Source organism: Ranitomeya variabilis, chromosome 5, assembly GCF_051348905.1.
Source record: "Ranitomeya variabilis isolate aRanVar5 chromosome 5, aRanVar5.hap1, whole genome shotgun sequence".
NCBI lineage: Eukaryota > Metazoa > Chordata > Amphibia > Anura > Dendrobatidae > Ranitomeya > Ranitomeya variabilis.
Window position 1 is genome coordinate 132,143,256 of NC_135236.1, and position 18,534 is coordinate 132,161,789.

The following is an 18,534-nucleotide window of genomic DNA, read 5'->3' on the forward strand; positions in this document are numbered from 1 at the left end:
TGGCACAGTCTGTTCCTTATTCCTCCAGGGTGCTGTGGGTTAGGGGTCTATGGGGAAAAACAGAAAACATGTGTCATTGACGAATTGGAAATTCTGCTATATATGCAGCGCCCCAGAGTCCTGGTCGTTGCAGTACTGTGGCTCCGCCACTAAGGGGAGCTATGGTACGTCTGATGGCACTGAAGGAGTTCATCTGACCAGGTATCACAGACACCAATACATTTCACAGCCGGGCCTCCGGGGGGAGCTAAGGGTTCTATTCACTAGGCCACTCCCCACCATAGTGGGTAAACTGGGGGTCAGGCAGGAAGTTAGATCAGAAGCTGACTGGGTTGGAACCAGGCAACACCTTGTGGCAGAGGGTGTTGTGGGGGAAGATACAGTAGGGTCTCTGTCAGGGGTGGGATCCTGACAGAGGCTTGGCAACTTGAACGAACGTAACGGGACCGTGCCTGCTCAGGATAGCGGCGGTGCCCAAGAAAGGATCAGAAGCGAGATAGATTGTGCTGAGTGAGAAACGAGATCATAGCAATAGGAGAATACCAGTAGGAGTCGTGCTGTAAGACCAAAGCAACATCCTACTGAGGCGCATAACCGGTGGCCGGAACGCCGAGGGAGTATTATAATATCCAGCTTCAAGCAATACTCTAAACAGCGGCAGGACAGTCAGTCTAAGGCGGGCTGTCTAACTCAAATCACCTATGCAGTCTTGGGGGGCAACTTGTGGAGAGGGGCGACTCTAGGGTCCCGGAAGAGCTCCGAGCCTACCCGTCAAACGGGTGCCGTCCCAACCAGAACATCAGGGAGGGACGGAGGATTAGCAGAACATCATCTAATCGAGTTGTGAGGGAACTTAAGAAACAGACACAACAGTTGTGGGGACTATCCCGTAAGCACAGCAGGGAAGGACCACAACACATAGCGCTAGGGGGAAGGCGCAGATTTCCACCTGTGAAGAGAACTCTGGAGGTGCCATTGGACCGGCCGGACTTGCGCAGCCTGGTGAACCGTATTCCGGACTGAGGACCCAGAGATCTTCAGTAAAGAGGTAAAGAGACTGCAACCTGGTGTCCTCGTTATTTACCGCGACCTGCACCCCACAACTGCACCGCTACACCACCACTTATTGCACCGGACGTCCCCCACTAACAGACAGGGCCACGGACCGGGTCTAGCCACCGTGACAACCCCAGGATTGAGACCCAGAGGCCCGGCTCCGGGTACCCCTCGGCCCTGCGGCAGTCTTGGGGGAGCTCCATATACTTTAAGTATTATAGCGGTAGAAGAGGTGGACTGAGCAAAACACTGACTTCAGCTAATAGTGTCGCTGTCAAAGGCTGCATCATGCTGCTGAGGTTGAAGTGAGTGAAAGGACATATCCACAATCATTCCCTCAGTATCCTCCTCGCTAATACTCTTGCCAAAGGCAAAGGAGGCCAAATGTGACATGCCTCTTTGTACTATTACTGCGGGAAGTGCCGGCGGCGGTGCTGATATAGCAGCTAACACATTCTTATACGTGATATTAGTTTTCTTTCCTGTTGCATCAACAAGTCCATTGCCCATGCCCCTTGTTGAGTTTAGCAATGCATACATTTTGAACATAAGTATGATATTTAATTTGTATCCATATTTTGATGAAAAAATAAGACATCGACCAGAAATGCTAGACAATGGCAGGATTCATGTGGAAGACAAAAAGGTTTAACTCAACAACAGCCTGAACGTAATATCAGTGTCACATGTCTGTATTTTCAGTTCGACAATTTAAACAGGTATGGCAAAATAGACCCGCACAGTTAAATGTCTTAATTTGCTTTTGGCATAGTCCACAGGAATTCCCACTGGTCAAAAAGGACCACATAAAAACTACTGCCTAAAAAATCATCAAGTATGTGTTTAGATAGAAACTGGAATACTGGCAATAGGGTCTTACCCGGATCACAAAGGAAAGAGTAAAATGGGATTTGCTCACCCGTGGGGAGTTGTGAAAATCACAACCTCTTTATTAGCTTTAAGGCAAAGAAGTCTGCTGCAGATCCACCAAACAGATAGTATGCAAACTTGGAGATGAAAGTGGCTATAAAACCCGCCCTGTCGAGGAGGCAATATATACGATAGGAAACCAGATGTGGTTTTATTTGTCAACGCGTTTCGAGGTGATCATACCTCTTCATCAGGACAAACCACAATGATGAAGATGAAAAGGCATGATCACCTCGAAACACGTTGACAAATAAAACCGCATCTCCTATAGAATATTGGAGCTTGGGTTTTATATCCACTTTCATTTACAAGTTTTCCAAAAATGCATCAACAGATCACAGTATGTTTTTGTCATGTTCCATTGCCAAACTAGAATATTGAAAAAGGAAGGTAAAATATACAAAACATGTAACAGTTTATTTTTTTTTACTGTTTTTGGGGAAGATATTTTTGTTTAATATTCTCCAATCCTTAAAGTGAGCCTGTCAGCAGGATTGTGCTTAGTAACCTACAGACACTACCAGGTTCCGTCAAACTAATGTAGCACACCGCTTTATTCTATACGGCATATGGACGTCATCAATGAAGGCCCCTCATTCGGATATGGTTTTCATTTTTTAGGTTACAGTGATAGTTTGTTTACCTCTGTCAGATGTGAGATACTAATTCCTTTATTCTGTTACTGCTCAGAATTTCAGCAATGGACAACATGGTTCAACATTGATCACCCAGGCGGCAATGGAGATTATGAGCGCCTGGATGCCATTAGGTTCTACTATCCTAACAGAGTTTGCCCAAAACCTCGACGTATGGAAGCACGGACAACAGAGTGGATTCCAGCAGGAAAGACTGGAGAAGTGGTACATTACAGCCTGACTAAGGGATTCTGGTGTATCAATACAGAGCAAGAAGAAGGCAAAAATTGTTCTAATTATTCAGTTCGCTTCTTGTGTCCCATTGGTGAGTTCACCGTTTCTATATTTTTTGTCATTTTCAAAACAGTTGTATTTTTACGATGTGTAAAGCTTGAGATCATCTGGGATAGAAAAGTGTATGTAGCATAAAACATTTGTCGAGGTGTGGAATTTTACAATTTCATATTGCATTAAAAATTTAGTGATTTCAACTCTATATTATATTTTCACTGGAGTTCCAAAACATCCATAACTTATATATAAAAGTACTAACATCAGCGCTTTTGTAAAAAAAAAAAAAATTTTGTAACGCGTCGATATCACCATTTTTCCCTTTAGTAAATTTGGATATACAGATTTAAGATTTTTGAGGCATAAAAATCCTGGATGATGACCCCTAAGGGTACATGCACACATTGTGGATTTGATAGCGGTTTCTTGCTGCTTTTCCGCAGTATGTCTGCAACGTTTCCGCAGACTTTCCACTGCATTCCTGCATCACGTGTTACATGCAGATTTTGTTGCAGATTTATTTGAGAATTTTCCCGTATTGCAATAGTGAAATCGACAATGAATTCGCAACTCATCAAGATCCGCTGCTGAAAGCTCTTTTTTTAATTACTGACCATTGATGTCCCAGATATGTTTGATGGGAGACATGTATGGAGATGTTGCAGGCCATGGTAACACTATGAAGCCATGTATCCTACTCACAATAGCACGAGTAACAGCGCGTTGTTGTCATGTTCAAAATTTGCTTCTGGGACGCTTTGGAAAAATGTCCGTTCCGCTGGTTCTACAACTAAATCAATGTATGTCAAGCTATACCTGGAATTAAGACTAGAGGGGTCCTCCTATTGTACTTTATGCCACACCACACCATAATCATAGAACTAGGCGTGGTGTTGTATTTCCTTATGAAGGTCAGTTCATTGACCTCACACCAACACTCTCAAAGGCTAGAAAAGTGCACATCAAGACAGCAACACAGGCTGTATTGAAGGTCTACCCTCTTCGTTGATGAGTTCCTCTTTTATCTTGGATGCAAGAATAACTGGATATCGGTCTGGACACCACATGGGCAACGCCATGAAGAGGTATTCACAAGGGAATGTGAAATATTCTAGGAGACGTTTTTCAACATGATAATGCCAGGCAATGTGGCTCTTGCTACTGTGAGCAGCCTACTTGGCCTGAACATTCTACTAGCCTCTCCACCCTTGTCTCCAATTGAATACATCTAGGACTTCATTAGTCGGAAATTGCAAAAGGAGCTGCCAGCAGCAGATATTGATGATTTGCGTGCCCAAGTGCATTAACCGTTCAGCATTCAGAACATTCCTCAGATAATCATTAATAGCCTCACTAATAGCTGCCAAGATATGTAAGTGCTAGAATTTCTGAACGTGGTGCTCATAATTGATATACTTATTTGCATATACTAAACATGCCTATCCATCTGGTGATTTTTATAAGTCCACGACTTTTCCTTCCTCAGGTTGCAGTTTCAATGATGCACCAACTGAAATAATATTTCCCATGAAAACGTGTTCAAATCATGTCAATATCTATTATGTGTTTTGTTGCACATGAGTATTAACAACTAGGGTTGAGCGAAACGGGTCGATCATTTTCAAAAGTCGCCGACTTTTGGCTAAGTCGGCGTCTCATGAAACCCGATCCGACCCCTGTGCTTGTCGGCCATGCGGCACGCGACTTTCGCGCCAAAGTCGCGTTTCAATGACGCGAAAAGCGCCATTTCTCAGCCAATGAAGGTGAACGCAGAGTGTGGGCAGCGTGATGACATAGATCCTGGTCCCCACCATCTTAGAGAAGGGCATTGCAGTGATTGGCTTGCTGTCTGCGGCGTCACAGGGGCTATAAAGGGGCGTTCCCGCCGACCGCCATCTTACTGCTGCTGATCTGAGCTTAGGGACAGGTTGCTGCCGCTTCGTCAGAAGCAGGGAGAGCGTTAGGCAGGGTCCACTAACCACCAAACCGCTTGTGCTGCAGCGATTTCCACTGTCCAACACCACCTTCGGTGTGCAGGGACTGTGGAAGCTATTTTTTTTTTTTTTTCCCCTCAGCGCTGTAGCTCATTGGGCTGCCCTAGAAGGCTCCGTGATAGCTGTATTGCTGTGTGTACGCCACTGTGGAAACCAACTGCTTTTTTCAAAGCACATATCCTCTTGTTCCTTCCTTTCTGCACAGCTATCTTTTTTGTTTGTCCACACTTTTTATTTAATTTGTGCATCAGTCCACTCCTATTGCTGCCTGCCATACCTGGCTTAGATTACTGCAGGGAGATAGTAATTGTAGGACAGTCCCTGTTTTTTTTTTGTTTTTTTTGTGGGAGATTAAGATTGGCATTTCTGCTACAGTGCCATCCCTGTGTGTGCCATCTCTCACTGAGTGGGCCATAGAAAGCCTATTTATTTTTTCCGTGATTTGTGTTCTAAATTCTACCTCAACACAAAAACACTACATCAATCAGTGGGAGAAAAATATTGGCCTCAGTCAGGGCTTGTGTGCCACTGCTGTGTGTGCTATCTCTCATTCAGTGGGCTATAGAAAGCCTATTTTTTTTTTATTTTTTTTTTAATATTATTTGGTTTCTAAAGTCTCCCTGAAAAAAAAAAAAATACCTAAAAAAACAGTGGGAGAGTAATATTGCCCTTTCAGCTTGTGTGCCAGTCTTGACTCCTGGGTGTGCCACCTCTCTCTCTCATTCAGTGGGCTATAGAAAGGCTATTTTTTTTTTTTTGTTTTTTTTAATATTATTTGGTTTCTAAAGTCTCCCTGAAAAAAAAAAAAAAACATAAAAAAACAGTGGGAGAGTAATATTGCCCTTTCAGCTTGTGTGCCAGTCTTGACTCCTGGGTGTGCCACCTCTCTCCCTCTCATTCAGTGGGCCATAGAAAGCCTATATTTTTTTTTTTTTAAATATTATTGGGTTTCTAAAGTCTCCCTTAAAAAACAAAAAATACATAAAAAAACAGTGGGAGAGTAATATTGCCCTTTCAGCTTGTGTGCCAGGCTTGACTCCTGGGTGTGCCACCTCTCTCCCTCTCATTCAGTGGGCCATAGAAAGCCTATTTATTTATTTTTTTAAATATTATTGGGTTTCTAAAGTCTCCCTTAAAAAACAAAAAATACATAAAAAAACAGTGGGAGAGTAATATTGCCCTTTCAGCTTGTGTGCCAGTCTTGACTCCTGGGTGTGCCACCTCTCTCCCTCTCATTCAGTGGGCCATAGAAAGCCTATTTATTTTTTTTTTTAAATATTATTGGGTTTCTAAAGTCTCCCTTAAAAAACAAAAAATACATAAAAAAACAGTGGGAGAGTAATATTGCCCTTTCAGCTTGTGTGCCAGTCTTGACTCCTGGGTGTGCCACCTCTCTCTCTCATTCAGTGGGCCATAGAAAGGCTATTTTTTTTTTGGTTTTTTTAATATTATTTGGTTTCTAAAGTCTCCCTGAAAAAAAAAAAAAAACATACAAAAAACAGTGGGAGAGTAATATTGCCCTTTCAGCTTGTGTGCCAGTCTTGACTCCTGGGTGTGCCACCTCTCTCCCTTTCATTCAGTGGGCCATAGAAAGCCTATTTATTTTTTTTTTTAAATATTATTGGGTTTCTAAAGTCTCCCTTAAAAAACAAAAAATACATAAAAAAACAGTGGGAGAGTAATATTGCCCTTTCAGCTTGTGTGCCAGTCTTGACTCCTGGGTGTGCCACCTCTCTCTCATTCAGTGGGCCATAGAAAGGCTATTTTTTTTTTTGGTTTTTTTAATATTATTTGGTTTCTAAAGTCTCCCTGAAATAAAAAAAAAACTTAAAAAAACAGTGGGAGAGTAATATTGCCCTTTCAGCTTGTGCGCCAGTCTTGACTCCTGGGTGTGCCACCTCTCTCTCTCTAATTGTGGGCCATAGAAAGCCTTTTTTTTTTTTTTTTTTTTTAATATTATTTGGTTTCTAAAGTCTCCCTGAGAAAAAAAAATAAATAAATTAGGTGGGAGATTAATATTGACATTAGTGCTTGAGTGACAGTCCTGCGTGTGTGTCATCTCTGTGATTTTGTGCCACAGAAAACAGAGTGTGTAACATTGTGCCTGATTTTCCTTGTGGTCTCACCAACCTGTTAAGGGATATTGAAATCATACTGAAGTTATAGCTCACCGTGTAAGTTGTTTGACAGCAACAAATAAAGTTACTTTGGTTAAGATTTTAAAACAATGAGGAAGTCTGGTGCAAGAGGTCGTCGTGGGCGTTCATTGTCAGCTGGTAATGATGGTAGTGGTAGTGGAGCATCAGGTGGTCGTGGGGATAAAAATATTCCACCTAAGTCTGGAGCTGTGGAGCCAGTTTCGTCGTCAGGCTACACAAGGCCTCGAACGCTCTCTTTTCTGGGAGTAGGAAAACCGCTTTTAAAGGCGGAGCAGCAACAGCAAGTTTTGGCTTACATTGCAGACTCAGCCTCTAGCTCTTTTGCCTCCTCTTCCGAAACTGGTAAATGTAAAAGCAGCGCGTCGCTTGTGGATGTTCACGGTCAGGGACAAGTCGCTTCCTTGTCCTCCTCAGCAAAAACTACAACAAGAGAGAAGGATGCAGCAGGCGACACAACGGGTCACTCCATGGAGCTCTTTACACATACCGTCCCTGGCTTAGAAAGTGAAACATTTAACAGGCCATGCCCATTACAAGTATATTCTGACATGGAGTGCACTGATGCACAGCCACAGCCAGAGTACTATGCTGCTCCTTTGACTCAGACCACCACATTGCCCTCTCAGGGTACAGATCCACAATCAGACCCTGATGAGACTATGTTGCCCCGCCACGAACGCTATACCACCGACCGACACAGTGACACAGACGAAGTTGCACACGAGCTCGAAGAGGAGGTAATAGATGACCCAGTTATTGACCCCGATTGGCAGCCATTGGGGGAACAGGGTGCAGGCGGCAGTAGTTCAGAAGCGGAGGTGGAGGAGGGGCCGCAGCAGGCATCAACATCGCAACAGGTTCCATCTGCCGGGCCCGTATCTGGCCCAAAACGCGTGTCAAAGCCAAAACCTGTTGGAGCACAGCGTTGCCATCCGGTTAAAGCTCAGTCTGCAATCCCTGAAAAGGGATCCGAGTCTAGGAAGAGTGCAGTCTGGCATTTTTTTAAACAACATCCAACTGATCAGCGCAAAGTCATCTGTCAAAAATGTTCAACTAGCTTAAGCAGAGGTCAGAATCTGAAAAGTCTAAATACTAGTTGCATGCATAGACACTTAACCACCATGCATTTTCAAGCCTGGACTAACTACCAAACGTCCCTCAAGGTTGTAGCACCCTCGGCCAATGAAGCTAGTCAGCAACGCAACATCCCTTCCGTCACTGTAAGGCCACCATTTTCCGCACCACCGGCAGTATCTGTGCAGGTTTCTTTGCCAGCCAAAAGCAGTCAGGGTCAGAGAATCACCAGTTTTGTAGGAGGAAATATTGCATCTAGGGCACCGGCGGAAACAATACCGTCTCCAACCGTCTCTCAGTCTGCCATGTACACCGGCACACCCGAAAGTTCCACGATCTCCAGCTCTCCAGTCCAGCTCACCCTACATGAGACTCTGGTTAGAAAAAGGAAGTACTTATCCTCGCATCCGCGTACACAGTGTTTTAACGCCCACATAGCTAGACTAATCTCGTTAGAGATGATGCCCTACCGGTTAGTTGAAAGCGAAGCTTTCAAAGCCCTGATGGAGTACGCTGAACCACGATACGAGCTACCCAGTCGACACTTTTTTTCCAGAAAAGCCATCCCAGCCCTGCACCAGCATGTTAAACAGCGCATCGTCCATGCACTCAGGCAATCTGTGAGTACAAAGGTGCACCTGACTACAGATGCATGGACCAGTAGGCATGGCCAGGGACGTTATGTGTCCATCACGGCACACTGGGTGAATGTGGTGGATGCAGGGTCCACAGGCGACATCAATTTAGGGACAGTTGTGCCTAGCCCACGGTCTAGGAAACAGTTGGCTGTAGGCGTTCGCACCCCCTCCTCCTCCTCCTCCTCGTCCTCCTGCAGAAGCTACAGCTCTTCCACAGAACGCAGTCTGCCAACCACTCCATCGGCAGATGACACTGTTGCACACCAGTTGTCCCATTATGGGCCAGCTACTGCCAAGCGTCAGCAGGCTGTATTGGCTATGAAGTGCTTGGGCGACAACAGACACACCGCGGAAGTTCTGTCCGAGTTCTTGCAACAAGAAACGCAGTCGTGGCTGGGCACAGTAGATCTTGAGGCAGGCAAGGTAGTGAGTGATAACGGAAGGAATTTCATGGCTGCCATCTCCCTTTCCCAACTGAAACACATTCCTTGCCTGGCTCACACCTTAAACCTGGTGGTGCAGTGCTTATTGAAAACTTATCCTGGGTTCTCCGACCTGCTCCTCAAAGTGCGTGCACTTTGCTCACATATCTGACGTTCGCCTGTACACGCCAGCCGTATGCAGACCTATCAGCGGTCTTTGAACCTTCCCCAGCATCGCCTAATCATAGACGTTGCAACAAGGTGGAACTCAACACTGCACATGCTTCAGAGACTGTGCGAACAGAGGCGTGCTGTTATTTATTTGTGGGAGGATACACGGGCAGGCAGTAGGATGGCAGACATGGAGTTGTCAGGTGTGCAGTGGTCTAAGATACAAGACATGTGTCAAGTCCTTCAGTGTTTTGAGGAATGCACACGGCTGGTTAGTGCAGACAACGCCGTAATAAGCATGAGCATCCCCCTAATGCGTCTGCTGATGCAAAGTTTGACGCACATAAAGGAGCAGGCGTCTGCACCAGAGGAAGAGGAAAGCCTTGATGACAGTCAGCCATTGTCTGGTCAGGGCAGTGTACAGGACGAGGTAGCGGGCGAAGAGGAGGTGGAGGACGAGGAGGATGATGGGGATGAGTATATTTTTAATGCCGAACCTTTCCCGGGGGCACAGGAAATTGGTTGCGTGTCACGGCCGGGTTCTGGTTTTTTGAGGGACACAAGTGACGTAGATTTGCCTGCAACTGCCCCTCAACCAATCACAACCGGAGATTTTACAACTGGAACTTTGGCCCACATGGCGGATTATGCCTTACGTATCCTAAAAAGAGACACACGCATTACGAAAATGATGAACGATGACGATTACTGGTTGGCCTGCCTCCTTGATCCACGCTATAAAGGCAAATTGCAAAATATTATGCCACATGAGAACTTGGAACTAATATTAGCAACCAAACAATCAACTCTTGTTGACCGTTTGCTTCAGGCATTCCCAGCACACAGCGCACGTGATCGTTCTCACACGAGCTCCAGGGGGCAGCAGACTAGGAGTGTTAGGGGTGCACACATCAGAAGTGGCGTTGGACAGAGGGGTTTTCTGACCAGGTTGTGGAGTGATTTTGCTATGACCGCAGACAGGACAGGTACTGCTGCATCAATTGAAAGTGACAGGAGACAACATTTGTCCAGTATGGTTACTAACTATTTTTCATCCCTTATCGATGTTCTCCCTCAACCGTCATTCCCATTTGATTACTGGGCCTCCAAATTAGACACCTGGCCAGAATTGGCAGAATATGCATTGCAGGAGCTTGCTTGCCCGGCAGCAAGTGTCCTATCAGAAAGAGTATTCAGTGCTGCAGGTTCAATATTAACCGAAAAAAGGACTCGTCTGGCTACCCAAAATGTTGACGATCTAACATTCATTAAAATGAACCACAACTGGATTTCGAAATCTTTTGCCCCACCTTGCCCGGCCGACACCTAGCTTTCCTATGAAAGGCTCTTGCCTGTGAATTACTTTTCTAATGTCTAATTTGCTGCAGCTGATTGTACAGCATACGACATGTTTACACCTCCCTAAATGGCCAAACTCCCCACACGGGGCCGTGGTATCGCGACTTGGCGCAAGCACCCGTGAGACTGCTGTTTGTCTGAAGAGGTGGGTGTGCTCGCTTTTGGTTGACGGCATTGCTACTGGGTCCCTCATAGTACAATGTAGTGTCTCTGGCGGTGGTGGTGCGCACCCAACGTCAGACACACCGTTGTAACATGAGGGGCCCTGGGGCGGTCCCGCCGGCCTCTAGAGAGTTCCCCCCTACCCCAGCTCAAAATGTGCTCTACCACATGCAAAATTATGTCGCACAGCTCCACCAATCTTTAGTCTATTCGCTGACATCATTCAATGTCTGGCACTGACAATACAAATTTGTAGACATCTATGATGCAACTTAAAGTAGTCTGTGTCTGTGTCCTATATTGGCACCATTAAATAGTTACTGCCAAATTACTATGTCAGAAACTCAGCAGATGAGCCCACCCCTGTACCTAAGTATGCCACCTTTTTTTTTGTTTTGGTTGTTTTGCGAGACATTAACATCTATTTATATTTTGGGAGTACTGGGACAGACACTCCTTGCACTACTCCTCCACTCACCACCAAGCTGCCCGTGTATCCATGTAACCGCTGTAAAACTGCCATGAGCCTATTGTTTGTTATTTTAGGCCTTTGAAGCCTGTCTGCGGTCCCTCCTTCCACTAGTCCTCCACTGACCAGACCACTGCTGCCCGTGTACCCCTGGAACCAATTATAAAGTGCCTACAGCCAGCCCATTTTTTTATGTTAGGCCTTTGAAGCCTGTCTGCGGTCCCTCCTTCCACTAGTCCTCCACTGACCAGACCACTGCTGCCCGTGTACCCCTGGAACCAATTATAAAGTGCCTACAGCCAGCCCATTTTTTTATGTTAGGCCTTTGAAGCCTGTCTGCGGTCCCTCCTTCCACTAGTCCTCCACTGGCCAGACCACTGCTGCCCCTGTACCCCTGGAACCAATTATAAAGTGCCTACAGCCAGCCCATTTTTTTATGTTAGGCCTTTGAAGCCTGTCTGCGGTCCCTCCTTCCACTAGTCCTCCACTGGCCAGACCACTGCTGCCCGTGTACCCCTGGAACCAATTATAAAGTGCCTACAGCCAGCCCATTTTTTTATGTTAGGCCTTTGAAGCCTGTCTGTGGTCCCTCCTTCCACTAGTCCTCCACTGGCCAGACCACTGCTGCCCGTGTACCCCTGGAACCAATTATAAAGTGCCTACAGCCAGCCCATTTTTTTATGTTAGGCCTTTGAAGCCTGTCTGCGGTCCCTCCTTCCACTAGTCCTCCACTGGCCAGACCACTGCTGCCCGTGTACCCCTGGAACCAATTATAAAGTGCCTACAGCCAGCCCATTTTTTTATGTTAGGCCTTTGAAGCCTGTCTGCGGTCCCTCCTTCCACTAGTCCTCCACTGGCCAGACCACTGCTGCCCGTGTACCCCTGGAACCAATTATAAAGTGCCTACAGCCAGCCCATTTTTTTATGTTAGGCCTTTGAAGCCTGTCTGCGGTCCCTCCTTCCACTAGTCCTCCACTGGCCAGACCACTGCTGCCCGTGTACCCCTGGAACCAATTATAAAGTGCCTACAGCCAGCCCATTTTTTTATGTTAGGCCTTTGAAGCCTGTCTGCGGTCCCTCCTTCCACTAGTCCTCCACTGGCCAGACCACTGCTGCCCGTGTACCCCTGGAACCAATCATAAAGTGCCTACAGCCAGCCCATTTTTTTATGTTAGGCCTTTGAAGCCTGTCTGCGGTCCCTCCTTCCACTAGTCCTCCACTGGCCAGACCACTGCTGCCCGTGTACCCCTGGAACCAATTATAAAGTGCCTACAGCCAGCCCATTTTTTTATGTTAGGCCTTTGAAGCCTGTCTGCGGTCCCTCCTTCCACTAGTCCTCCACTGGCCAGACCACTGCTGCCCGTGTACCCCTGGAACCAATTATAAAGTGCCTACAGCCAGCCCATTTTTTTATGTTAGGCCTTTGAAGCCTGTCTGCGGTCCCTCCTTCCACTAGTCCTCCACTGGCCAGACCACTGCTGCCCGTGTACCCCTGGAACCAATTATAAAGTGCCTACAGCCAGCCCATTTTTTTATGTTAGGCCTTTGAAGCCTGTCTGCGGTCCCTCCTTCCACTAGTCCTCCACTGGCCAGACCACTGCTGCCCGTGTACCCCTGGAACCAATTATAAAGTGCCTACAGCCAGCCCATTTTTTTATGTTAGGCCTTTGAAGCCTGTCTGCGGTCCCTCCTTCCACTAGTCCTCCACTGGCCAGACCACTGCTGCCCGTGTACCCCTGGAACCAATTATAAAGTGCCTACAGCCAGCCCATTTTTTTATGTTAGGCCTTTGAAGCCTGTCTGCGGTCCCTCCTTCCACTAGTCCTCCACTGGCCAGACCACTGCTGCCCGTGTACCCCTGGAACCAATTATAAAGTGCCTACAGCCAGCCCATTTTTTTATGTTAGGCCTTTGAAGCCTGTCTGCGGTCCCTCCTTCCACTAGTCCTCCACTGGCCAGACCACTGCTGCCCGTGTACCCCTGGAACCAATTATAAAGTGCCTACAGCCAGCCCATTTTTTTATGTTAGGCCTTTGAAGCCTGTCTGCGGTCCCTCCTTCCACTAGTCCTCCACTGGCCAGACCACTGCTGCCCGTGTACCCCTGGAACCAATTATAAAGTGCCTACAGCCAGCCCATTTTTTTATGTTAGGCCTTTGAAGCCTGTCTGCGGTCCCTCCTTCCACTAGTCCTCCACTGGCCAGACCACTGCTGCCCGTGTACCCCTGGAACCAATTATAAAGTGCCTACAGCCAGCCCATTTTTTTATGTTAGGCCTTTGAAGCCTGTCTGCGGTCCCTCCTTCCACTAGTCCTCCACTGACCAGACCACTGCTGCCCGTGTACCCCTGGAACCAATTATAAAGTGCCTACAGCCAGCCCGTTTTTTTATGTTAGGCCTTTGAAGCCTGTCTGCGGTCCCTCCTTCCACTAGTCCTCCACTGGCCAGACCACTGCTGCCCGTGTACCCCTGGAACCAATTATAAAGTGCCTACAGCCAGCCCATTTTCTTATGTTAGGCCTTTGAAGCCTGTCTGCGGTCCCTACTTTAAATACTCCTCCACTGACCACCAAGCTGCCTGCCTGTGTATCCATGTAACCGATGTAAAACTGCCATGACTGCCTACTGTTTGTTATTTTAGGCCTTTGATAGCCTGTCTGCGGCCCCTACTTGCAATACTCCTCCACTGACCACAATGCTGCCTGGAGTGCCTGCCTGTGTATCCATGTAACCGATGTAAAACTGCCATGACTGCCTACTGTTTGTTATTTTAGGCCTTTGATAGCCTGTCTGCGGCCCCTACTTGCAATACTCCTCCACTGACCACAATGCTGCCTGGAGTGCCTGCCTGTGTATCCATGTAACCGATGTAAAACTGCCATGACTGCCTACTGTTTGTTATTTTAGGCCTTTGATAGCCTGTCTGCGGCCCCTACTTGCAATACTCCTCCACTGACCACAATGCTGCCTGGAGTGCCTGCCTGTGTATCCATGTAACCGATGTAAAACTGCCATGACTGCCTACTGTTTGTTATTTTAGGCCTTTGATAGCCTGTCTGCGGCCCCTACTTGCAATACTCCTCCACTGACCACAATGCTGCCTGGAGTGCCTGCCTGTGTATCCATGTAACCGATGTAAAACTGCCATGACTGCCTACTGTTTGTTATTTTAGGCCTTTGATAGCCTGTCTGCAGCCCCTACTTGCAATACTCCTCCACTGACCACACCAATGCTGCCCGTGTACCCCTGGAACCTATTTAAAAGTTCATAGAGCCTAGTTATATATTTTATTTACTATTAATAAGGCCATGATGGACTACGCTGTACCACGCTACAAGCTAACCAGTCGACACTTCTTTTGCGAGAAAAGCCATCCCAACCCTCCACCAGCATGTAGAAGACCGCATTGTCCATGCACTCTGGCAATCTGTGAGTACAAAGGTGCACCTGACAACAGACGCATGGACCTGTAGGCATGGCCACGGAAGATTACGTGTCCATTACGGCGCAATGGGTTAATGTGGTGGATGCATGGTCCACAGGGGACAGCCTACTAAGTCTGTCTGCAGTCCCTAATTCAAATTGTCCTCCACTGTCTAAATCGGAGCTTCCACCTTCTGGCTTTCGGCCTATAGTATCAGAAATTAAACTGCATTTGGCCTTCAACTTTGGTTAGGGCCTACTAACGGCTTCTGCCCCTCCCTGGTGTTGCCCTCAACTAAATAAAGCTGAGCTTCAACCTTCTGCTCCAAATTACCATTTTAAAAAATGCAATAGGCTTTTCCGGCCTACTAAAGGTGTCTGTCTGTGTGCCCCTGCCTGGTGTTGCCCTCAACTAAATAAAGCTGAGCTTCAACCTTCCGGCTCTCATTAAGTGGTTTTAAAAAAAAAAAATGGTGGTTAGGGCCTACTAACGGCTTCTGCCCCTCCCTGGTGTTGCCCTCAACTAAATAAAGCTGAGCTTCAACCTTCTGCTCCAAATTACCATTTTAAAAAATGCAATAGGCTTTTCCGGCCTACTAAAGGTGTCTGTCTGTGTGCCCCTGCCTGGTGTTGCCCTCAACTAAATAAAGCTGAGCTTCAACCTTCCGGCTCTCATTAAGTGGTTTTAAAAAAAAAAAATGGTGGTTAGGGCCTACTAACGGCTTCTGCCCCTCCCTGGTGTTGCCCTCAACTAAATAAAGCTGAGCTTCAACCTTCTGCTCCAAATTACCATTTTAAAAAATGCAATAGGCTTTTCCGGCCTACTAAAGGTGTCTGTCTGTGTGCCCCTGCCTGGTGTTGTCCTCAACTAAATAAAGCTGAGCTTCAACCTTCTGCTCCAAATTACCATTTTAAAAAATGCAATAGGCTTTTCCGGCCTACTAAAGGTGTCTGTCTGTGTGCCCCTGCCTGGTGTTGTCCTCAACTAAATAAAGCTGAGCTTCAACCTTCCGGCTCTCATTAAGTGGTTTTAAAAAAAAAAAATGGTGGTTAGGGCCTACTAACGGCTTCTGCCCCTCCCTGGTGTTGCCCTCAACTAAATAAAGCTGAGCTTCAACCTTCTGCTCCAAATTACCATTTTAAAAAATGCAATAGGCTTTTCCGGCCTACTAAAGGTGTCTGTCTGTGTGCCCCTGCCTGGTGTTGTCCTCAACTAAATAAAGCTGAGCTTCAACCTTCTGCTCCAAATTACCATTTTAAAAAATGCAATAGGCTTTTCCGGCCTACTAAAGGTGTCTGTCTGTGTGCCCCTGCCTGGTGTTGTCCTCAACTAAATAAAGCTGAGCTTCAACCTTCCGGCTCTCATTAAGTGGTTTTAAAAAAAAAAAATGGTGGTTAGGGCCTACTAACGGCTTCTGCCCCTCCCTGGTGTTGCCCTCAACTAAATAAAGCTGAGCTTCAACCTTCTGCTCCAAATTACCATTTTAAAAAATGCAATAGGCTTTTCCGGCCTACTAAAGGTGTCTGTCTGTGTGCCCCTGCCTGGTGTTGTCCTCAACTAAATAAAGCTGAGCTTCAACCTTCTGCTCCAAATTACCATTTTAAAAAATGCAATAGGCTTTTCCGGCCTACTAAAGGTGTCTGTCTGTGTGCCCCTGCCTGGTGTTGTCCTCAACTAAATAAAGCTGAGCTTCAACCTTCCGGCTCTCATTAAGTGGTTTTAAAAAAAAAAAATGGTGGTTAGGGCCTACTAACGGCTTCTGCCCCTCCCTGGTGTTGCCCTCAACTAAATAAAGCTGAGCTTCAACCTTCTGCTCCAAATTACCATTTTAAAAAATGCAATAGGCTTTTCCGGCCTACTAAAGGTGTCTGTCTGTGTGCCCCTGCCTGGTGTTGTCCTCAACTAAATAAAGCTGAGCTTCAACCTTCCGGCTCTCATTAAGTGGTTTTAAAAAAAAAAAATGGTGGTTAGGGCCTACTAACGGCTTCTGCCCCTCCCTGGTGTTGCCCTCAACTAAATAAAGCTGAGCTTCAACCTTCTGCTCCAAATTACCATTTTAAAAAATGCAATAGGCTTTTCCGGCCTACTAAAGGTGTCTGTCTGTGTGCCCCTGCCTGGTGTTGCCCTCAACTAAATAAAGCTGAGCTTCAACCTTTTGCTCCAAATTACCATTTTAAAAAATGCAATAGGCTTTTCCGGCCTACTAAAGGTGTCTGTCTGTGTGCCCCTGCCTGGTGTTGCCCTCAACTAAATAAAGCTGAGCTTCAACCTTCCGGCTCTCATTAAGTGGTTTTAAAAAAAAAAAAATGGTGGTTAGGGCCTACTAACGGCTTCTGCCCCTCCCTGGTGTTGCCCTCAACTAAATAAAGCTGAGCTTCAACCTTCTGCTCCAAATTACCATTTTAAAAAATGCAATAGGCTTTTCCGGCCTACTAAAGGTGTCTGTCTGTGTGCCCCTGCCTGGTGTTGTCCTCAACTAAATAAAGCTGAGCTTCAACCTTCTGCTCCAAATTACCATTTTAAAAAATGCAATAGGCTTTTCCGGCCTACTAAAGGTGTCTGTCTGTGTGCCCCTGCCTGGTGTTGTCCTCAACTAAATAAAGCTGAGCTTCAACCTTCCGGCTCTCATTAAGTGGTTTTAAAAAAAAAAAATGGTGGTTAGGGCCTACTAACGGCTTCTGCCCCTCCCTGGTGTTGCCCTCAACTAAATAAAGCTGAGCTTCAACCTTCTGCTCCAAATTACCATTTTAAAAAATGCAATAGGCTTTTCCGGCCTACTAAAGGTGTCTGTCTGTGTGCCCCTGCCTGGTGTTGTCCTCAACTAAATAAAGCTGAGCTTCAACCTTCCGGCTCTCATTAAGTGGTTTTAAAAAAAAAAAAATGGTGGTTAGGGCCTACTAACGGCTTCTGCCCCTCCCTGGTGTTGCCCTCAACTAAATAAAGCTGAGCTTCAACCTTCTGCTCCAAATTACCATTTTAAAAAATGCAATAGGCTTTTCCGGCCTACTAAAGGTGTCTGTCTGTGTGCCCCTGCCTGGTGTTGCCCTCAACTAAATAAAGCTGAGCTTCAACCTTCTGCTCCAAATTACCATTTTAAAAAATGCAATAGGCTTTTCCGGCCTACTAAAGGTGTCTGTCTGTGTGCCCCTGCCTGGTGTTGCCCTCAACTAAATAAAGCTGAGCTTCAACCTTCCGGCTCTCATTAAGTGGTTTTTAAAAAAAAAAATGGTGGTTAGGGCCTACTAACGGCTTCTGCCCCTCCCTGGTGTTGCCCTCAACTAAATAAAGCTGAGCTTCAACCTTCTGCTCCAAATTACCATTTTAAAAAATGCAATAGGCTTTTCCGGCCTACTAAAGGTGTCTGTCTGTGTGCCCCTGCCTGGTGTTGTCCTCAACTAAATAAAGCTGAGCTTCAACCTTCTGCTCCAAATTACCATTTTAAAAAATGCAATAGGCTTTTCCGGCCTACTAAAGGTGTCTGTCTGTGTGCCCCTGCCTGGTGTTGTCCTCAACTAAATAAAGCTGAGCTTCAACCTTCCGGCTCTCATTAAGTGGTTTTAAAAAAAAAAAATGGTGGTTAGGGCCTACTAACGGCTTCTGCCCCTCCCTGGTGTTGCCCTCAACTAAATAAAGCTGAGCTTCAACCTTCTGCTCCAAATTACCATTTTAAAAAATGCAATAGGCTTTTCCGGCCTACTAAAGGTGTCTGTCTGTGTGCCCCTGCCTGGTGTTGTCCTCAACTAAATAAAG

The 18,534-nt window shown here is 46.4% G+C and overlaps 1 protein-coding gene across 2 annotated transcripts in view; it reads left to right on the forward strand.

Moving 5' to 3' along the window:
* Positions 1 to 18,534, forward strand: part of CILP (cartilage intermediate layer protein) — an 89,733-nt gene that overhangs the window by 58,124 nt on the left and 13,075 nt on the right. For both annotated transcript variants that reach the window (XM_077263315.1, XM_077263316.1), the window contains exon 4: positions 2,677 to 2,946. In XM_077263315.1, coding sequence (XP_077119430.1) covers positions 2,677 to 2,946 — 270 coding nt within the window. The remainder of the gene's footprint in view (positions 1 to 2,676; positions 2,947 to 18,534) is intronic.